The sequence below is a fragment of the Gregarina niphandrodes genome (assembly GCF_000223845.1).
Source record: "Gregarina niphandrodes unplaced genomic scaffold scaffold00002, whole genome shotgun sequence".
Lineage (NCBI taxonomy): Eukaryota > Apicomplexa > Conoidasida > Eugregarinorida > Gregarinidae > Gregarina > Gregarina niphandrodes.
In genome coordinates this window covers 339,585-346,592 of record NW_011645774.1, presented here as the reverse complement: position 1 = coordinate 346,592, position 7,008 = coordinate 339,585, and the positions used below count along the sequence as shown (strand labels likewise).

The 7,008-nt window shown below is 55.6% G+C and overlaps 5 protein-coding genes across 5 annotated transcripts; 4 read left to right on the top strand and 1 right to left on the bottom strand.

Moving 5' to 3' along the window:
• Positions 1-170: 170 nt before the first annotated feature.
• Positions 171-2,105, top strand: GNI_013520 (putative transmembrane protein; the record flags this gene model as incomplete). Its single annotated transcript, XM_011130584.1, has 1 exon — positions 171-2,105. The coding sequence occupies one exon, from the start codon at positions 171-173 to the stop codon at positions 2,103-2,105; it is 1,935 nt and encodes a 644-aa protein (XP_011128886.1).
• A 230-nt stretch (positions 2,106-2,335) lies between these two features.
• Positions 2,336-3,166, top strand: GNI_013510 (short-chain dehydrogenase/reductase; the record flags this gene model as incomplete). Its single annotated transcript, XM_011130583.1, has 1 exon — positions 2,336-3,166. The coding sequence occupies one exon, from the start codon at positions 2,336-2,338 to the stop codon at positions 3,164-3,166; it is 831 nt and encodes a 276-aa protein (XP_011128885.1).
• Positions 3,167-3,293: 127 nt separating this feature from the next.
• GNI_013500 (alpha/beta hydrolase fold protein) lies at positions 3,294-4,388 on the top strand (the record flags this gene model as incomplete). Its single annotated transcript, XM_011130582.1, has 1 exon — positions 3,294-4,388. The coding sequence occupies one exon, from the start codon at positions 3,294-3,296 to the stop codon at positions 4,386-4,388; it is 1,095 nt and encodes a 364-aa protein (XP_011128884.1).
• Positions 4,389-4,576: 188 nt separating this feature from the next.
• On the bottom strand, positions 4,577-5,479 carry GNI_013490 (hypothetical protein; the record flags this gene model as incomplete). Its single annotated transcript, XM_011130581.1, has 1 exon — positions 4,577-5,479. The coding sequence occupies one exon, from the start codon at positions 5,477-5,479 to the stop codon at positions 4,577-4,579; it is 903 nt and encodes a 300-aa protein (XP_011128883.1).
• Positions 5,480-5,687: 208 nt separating this feature from the next.
• On the top strand, positions 5,688-6,890 carry GNI_013480 (alpha/beta hydrolase fold protein; the record flags this gene model as incomplete). Its single annotated transcript, XM_011130580.1, has 1 exon — positions 5,688-6,890. One exon carries the CDS (start codon positions 5,688-5,690, stop codon positions 6,888-6,890), a length of 1,203 nt encoding a protein of 400 aa, XP_011128882.1.
• Positions 6,891-7,008: the final 118 nt, after the last annotated feature.

The window sequence follows — 7,008 nt, the reverse complement described above, 5'->3', positions numbered from 1 at the left end:
AGGTGCGGTCTCGGATCTCTGAAACGCGTTCTCGGGCCTCAGCCGGGACCGGGGCCGGGCGGGCGCACACGCGTGTGTCAGGGCTGCGTTATGGCGGGCGGCGCCTCGGATCGCGCTACAGTGCGCGTGCGGCGCACGGCGAGGGGGCGTTGGGGGCAGAGGGGCACGGTATGGTGCACGTGAGCAGTTTACCGGAGTTGCCGCCGCCGGAGAAATTACGCGTTCATGTGGGCCAAATGCCCTTCGCGACCATGGACTCGGCAGTGCTGAGTCCGGCGGATGAGCCGTTAAAACTGCGGTTGGGTTCGATGAACCTGCAGGAGTTGCCGGAGAAAAAACGTAAGAGACTCGACGGCTACTTTACTGAACTCACCAAGCTTGAAGAAGACGCGAAACAGAAGTTTCACGCACTCGAGGAACTGCTTATGGAAAAGCCTACCCAGAACGTCGGCACCGCGTTCGTATGCTTCACGTCTATGGAGGCCACGCGGTTCGCACTTACCCACGATCTCGCCCACCCCGCCTGTCCCGTTTTCCGCGCGTTACCGCCTGCCCCTGGAGTTAAATCTGGAGGTGGAGACCGCAACCGTGGGACGAGTGGCGGCCGTGGGATGGGTCATGGGGAAGACGACCGGGGGGAAGACGACCGGAAGGAAGACGACCGGAGGGAAGACGACCGGAGGGAAGACGACCGGGGACGTCAGCCAGACGACCCAGGGAGGCAGTCAGCGGATACGGATCTATCTGTGGCGCGAGAGAAGTCGGTGATCAAGTGCACCAAGTGCAACAAGAACCTGGAGGTGGAGCACTGTCACTGTGGGAGTGTGTGGAATGCGCGCTGGCGGGTTCGTGAGGCACCGCCACCCGAGGATATAATTTGGTCTAACATGCATATACGTCGATCAGTTCGTGCGTATAGGATCGTGATAGTGAATATTGGGATCTTTCTATTGTTGTTTACGTTGACTTCTTCGACTGTGGGTGCGACGGTTTTGCTGACGGTGGCGTCTAACTTGGAGCAGATTGTGGAGAAGGCGTCATTTTTCAAAGTGTCGGTGTCAGGTTGGTTGATGCCGAACTTTCTATATTTGATTAATGCGTTGTTGCTGCCATTCCTGGTGTCCCAGGGTGCGAACGCCAGTAAGTTCTGGCGAACCTCCTCTCGTGACCGGACGGTGTTATACGCTAACGTGCACTACATGGTGATTAACTCCCTTGTGTTCCCAGTGCTAGGTACCACGTCATTTCAGACGTTATTGTTGTTCTTTACAAATACTTCACTTGGACGTGTTCCCACCTTACTGGGGACCATGACGGCGGGTGCATCTGGCTCATTTGTGTTGCGCTATTTGCTGAATACGATCTGCATCAACTCGTCTATGCAATTAATGCAGCTGCCGATGTTTTCACAGCAACGTGTGTTTCTGAGACTCGGGAAACGCGCCAACCGATGGAACTTTGACTATGGCTTCTGGTATGCCTTCCACCTAGCGGTGTTCGCGGTTTGCATCGTGTTCAGTGTGGACTTCCCTCTCGTACCGCTCATGGGCGGTGTCTTCTTCACGGCCAAGTTCTGGGTCGACAAATACAACCTCACTATGAAGGTCTGGCGCACGCGGAGCGAAAGTGCAGGCGTGGTGGCAAGCAGCGCAGTCTCCTTCATCTTCTACTTCGTTGCACTCTTCCTGTTTCTCATGGCCGGCTACTACTTTGCCGTCGCGGTCAGCGCTAAAAACGCTAAATCCTCCGTTCAAGATGCCGTCTTCAACCCCGACGAAAACATACGCAATCTCACCATCGGCGCTGCCGTCCTCCTAGTCACATCCCTCCTTGTTCTCCTCATGGCCGCCGGCGAGAAAGCACAACGATCCATCCTACTCACACATGCATCTACCTTCCGCAAATGGGTACACAAACTACGCACTAAGTTCGCCAGACAACTAGAAAATTGGAACATTACCGCACCCCTCCGAGGAGTCGTACAAACCGTCGTTGAACCCGTCAGTCCCAGCCGTATATCTATTCTACGCAAGGCCTATGTACACCCCTTCGAGTGTGGCGACAGACTAGAACTCCTCCGGAACACAACAAAAAGAGACACATAAACACAACTAGACAACCCTCAACTGGACAGACAACCCTCAACACCAACGAAGACGGGTTCGAAGACGGGTTTCCGAACACCGGTTTTTATATCGAATCTGACCGGATTTGGGGACGAAAAGTTGGCCGCTGTTTTTCACAACCCAGGGTAAGGGGGTATGGAGGTTTGTGGTGGGGGCCTTTGTGGCCAGGGCAGGGGAATGTGTGATTAGGTTCACGACGGTTGCGATTAATGGATGTGATGGTGGTGACTGGCGCTGGTCAGATAAGTATGGCGATTGCGCGCCGACTGGGTGCTGGGATGAAGATAGTGATGGGTGACAAGAAGTTGGAAAATGCTGAGGCGATTGCGAAGGTGATGAATGACGCTGGGTTCGACGTTGTGCCGTTCGAGATGGATTTGAGTTCGCGAGAATCAGTATTGTGTTTGCTGGCGGAGGCGCAGAAGTACGGCGAGGTTGCGATGCTTGTGAACGGGGCTGGTCTGTCTCCGAGTCAGGCGTCGGTGGAAGGTTTGCTGAAGGTGGATTTGTATGGAACGGCTGTGTTGTTGGAGGAGGTAGGGAAGGTGATAAAGAGAGGTGGCGTGGGTGTTACCATCTCGAGTCAGTCGAGCTACCGCATGCCCGCTCTGTCGCCGGAAGTGGACGAGCAATTGGCGTTGACGGGACCGGAGGCGTTGCTGAATCTCCCCTGCCTTCAGCTCGATACTATCCAGGACACGCTCCATGCCTACCAGATGGCCAAACGCTGCAATCAGAAACGCGTCATGGCCGAGGCCGTCAAGTGGGGCCGGCGCGGCGCCCGGCTCAACTCCATCTCGCCCGGGATCGTTGTCACTCCACTCGCTCGCGACGAGTTCAAAGGACCACGCGGAGACTTTTACAAAGATATGTTCGCCCGCTGCCCAGCCGGACGACCTGCCACCGCTGACGAGGTCGCCAACGTCGCCGAACTCCTCCTAAGCTCCAAAGGCGCGTTCATCACGGGCACCGACATCCTGATCGACGGAGGCGCCACCGCCTCCTACTACTACGGACCACTCAAACCGCGACAAGCCTGAGTAGGCAGGATATGTTTGCACAGTGAGCGGGATGTGTGTGCACAGTGAGCGGGATGCGTGTGCACTGGGGTGTGTGCACACTGCGCATTTTTTGGGGTCATTTTAATAGTCATTTTTTAATAGTCAAATGAATCACTTGTTGGTTTCGCTGGACAGGACAAAGCGCTGCGCACCGCGACCGAACCCGTTACCGCCGATGAAGGCTGAAGACATGCCCGTTGTTCGGGCGGAACGAGCGGTGGAGCCGGGTCGGGCTCGAGACCCTCGGTGCCAGGACTACTGCATTGAGTTGAAGCACGAGTGGACCGTGGGACACAAGACTTTGTGGTTACGTGTAATGCCGAGTAAGGGTGAGTGCAAGGGAGTGATGGTTTACGTCCATGGCGGAGGCTTTGTATTCGGCGCGAAGGACGAGGAAGATAAGGCACTAGGACTAGTCAGTGTGGACGGCAGTTTAATGGTAGTGTCAGTTGGGTACCGTTTGGCACCGGAGCACCCTCACCCTACTCAGCAGGAGGATGTGACTAGTGCATTGCATTGGTTGTCGACGTTTGCTGGGAGGCAGTTTATGGTGCAGCATAACCGGAACCGCGACCCGGAAAGTCCGAAAGAAATTCGCCTTGTGGTGGATACCGAGCTCAAAGCTGAGAACCAAGATCCCGATACGCCCACGTGGGTCAACAAAGTTTTAATCTCGGGAGAGTCGGCCGGCGCCTACTTAGCTGCTCAATCTGTTGCCAATCTCTATTCCCGCTTCAATATTGCTGATTTTATCAAGGGGTCCTGTCTCATGTACGGCTGCTACAACACAGACCGCTCGCCCTCTAGCTATGACGTCCCTGACCACATACCTCTCGCGCCATACGACATGGAACTCTTCCTAGATCTCACCTTCACCAAAGAACAAAGAGCTTCCAGAGACCCCAGTATCAACGCCCTATACAACCCATATTTACGGGAAACCATTGTTAACGGAACCAACAAGGTACTCATCATTGCTGGCACCAACGATATACTCTACGACGATTCCGCATTCTTCTTCATGAAACTTGCCAAGTTCGTGCAAAATGCAAAAAACGGCATAGATGGAAAGGAAGAAGAAGGTCCTGTTCCGGACGTAGAGTTCCGAGCTGTCCATGGCGAAAGTCATGCGTGCTTCGACAGAAGCGAGTCGTTTGCAAAAATTGTGCAGCAATGGATCAAAAGAGCGATTAGCTGTTAGCTCGATGAATGAATAACTAATTCACTGAGAATGATTTGCTAGGAATGATGGGTTTGTCCAGAGGGAGAATCGCCGTCGTTTATAATGACCACCATTTGGTTGGTCGTATTTTTGAATTTGGACTTATTTTTAAAGGTGTGTGCACTTAGAGGTTTAATAAAAAAGTGTGCACGTATCGCGCCAGAGTCTTATCGCTTGCCTTTGGATTTGGCAAGTCGTTGCTGGAAGGCGCGCTCTTGTCGTTGGGTCGAGACTTCTTTGCGGGCTTCCTGCACGAGGTCTTGGAAGACGTTGAACGGGATCTTCTCTTGGAGCAGATCGTAAAATGTTCTCGCCAGGAGTTGGACGGCAAGTGGTTGTTCCTTGTTGGTGACGGCGACCACGGCTTTTCTAAAAACGTCTTCGTCCAAGGGTCCAGCTTGTTCTGCGAAGAGGTCTTCGATTCTGCTCTGTTGCAGCGCGGTAACTCCGCCGACATCAATGGAGGCACAGCGTACAGCCAAGTGGACCATGTCCTTCAGCACCTGCGACTCTTTGGTGCTGTAGCCCTCGGACAGGTCCGACACTCGTCGCAAGATTGAGACCAGAACATGAAAGCCGACCACAATCTTGGAAAAGTTTGCAGTGAGCGAGCGCATCATTTGGCGTATATAGCCCGTAAAGTAGGATAGCATCCTCTCCTGCTCGCCATTACCTCGGGCTATAATGGGAGCCAATTGCGGCTGCGGCTTCGTGGCGCCATCCGCTCCACTCGGCGCCAGCTCCAACATGTCTTCCTCGCCTGTTATCTGGATGTCTTCCAGCCAGTCCTCGTCGTCCGCCAACAAGTCTGCGTCCCCACCACGTTCTTCCACTTGGGCGTCGTCTCCCTCTTCTCGAAACCCCGCAAAGAGGGCACCTACGTCCATGTCTTCCACGCCTTCCTCCATTGCCAAATCCTCATACGACTCGTCATCCCCACTCCGAGCCACCTCGTCTGCTGGGGGGGACCACTCCCCCTCGTCTTCAGCCCCGCTGTCTTCAACCTCGCTGTCTTCAATCTCATCGCACTCTTCAACCTCAAGTTCCGGATCGGATGAAGACACACTCATGGGTCCCCCTGCACGCAAATAAATATTAGCCCGGCGAACATCCATCAACGAGCACGCAGACTGGTCATGTAGAGAGCGCGAAAGATTGGTTACACACACACACTTTTTGTGTACCGCAAACACTGCGTCAATAAACACCTTAAACGGCGGGGAAGCCAAATGGGCTGACGACCAAACGGAGGTCGAACATCATTTTTTCGACTAGGAGATGGACGCTTGCTACCGGGCGGACTTTCCTAAAGATGCGGCTGTCAGCGAAAGATCGGAGCTGAAGGCAAAGCCGTGCGTCACACTGGAGGATCTCCAACGACTACGCGCCCAACGCCGAGACGATCCAGAACGCCAACGACTTCCGCAGGCACAAGACTTTACCCTCGAAATCAACCACCCTTGGCCTTTCCAGGCTAACCGGACGCTCTGGCTCCGGGTCCTGCCTCCCACCGTGGGGTCGTCCACCACCGTGGGATCGTCCACCACCGTGGGATCGTCCACCATGAATGAGCCGGAAGGGTGCATGGTATACGTACACGGGGGCGGCTTCGTGATGGGCCAGAAAGACGAACAAGACTTCAAGCTGCTCCGGCTTAATGCCGGTGGCCGACTGCTGGTTGTCAGCCTCGGCTACCGCCTGGCACCAGAACACCCTCACCCCACGGGAGTCGACGACGTGGCCAGCGCCCTCTACTGGCTGTCCACCCCTCGCGGCCGCCGCTTCATGAGCGGCCAAGGACGCCCCGACCACCCCGGCCGTCAGGGGGACGTCTCCATACATCTCGACGGACCCGTGCAGCAGGAGGAAGAGGAGGAGGCGGCCCTACCGACATGGACACAGAACGTGTTTCTTTGTGGCGAATCGGCGGGGGCGTACCTGGCTTTCCAGGCAGTGTCCAAGTTGCAGAAGCAGTTCGGCTTGGACTTGGTAAAGGGCACGGTGTTTGTGTACGGCTGTTTCGACCCGGGGAGCACGCCCTCAGTCGCGCAGTGTCGGTGTCAGTCTGCGCTGCACCCGGCCGAGATGGGCTTCTTCATGGACTCAACTTTCGGGCCTGACCGGCGATACGCGCGTGTGCCAGAGGTGAATGCGTTGTACGACATCCATTTCCGCGAAACTGTCCGCCGCGGACGGAACCACGTGCTCCTCGTGTGTGGTGCTGACGACCCGCTGTACTGTGACTCCGCCTTCATGTACATGGTGCTAACGCGGCACGCCGCCTCTGTGGAGATGACTTTTGTCGAGGTTGAAGAAAAGATTACTGAGAACGGACGTATCCCGGCTGCCGTGGAATTAAAGTCCTTTATCGGACTCACACACGCGTGCTTCGGCCGAGAGGAGGTCCTGACGGGGTACGTGGAGGCCTGGGTGAGGGCTGCGAGCAGTGCTGCCACGGCGTCGCTTCAGCTGACAAGCTGACGAGCAGCGACCGGGTCGCCACAAACCGAGCGGAAGTGTGCGTCAGAAACATGTGTCACCGCAGCGCCGGGTGAACTACGGGTTACGGATACCGGAGGCCTATGTCTGGGTCGCGGGG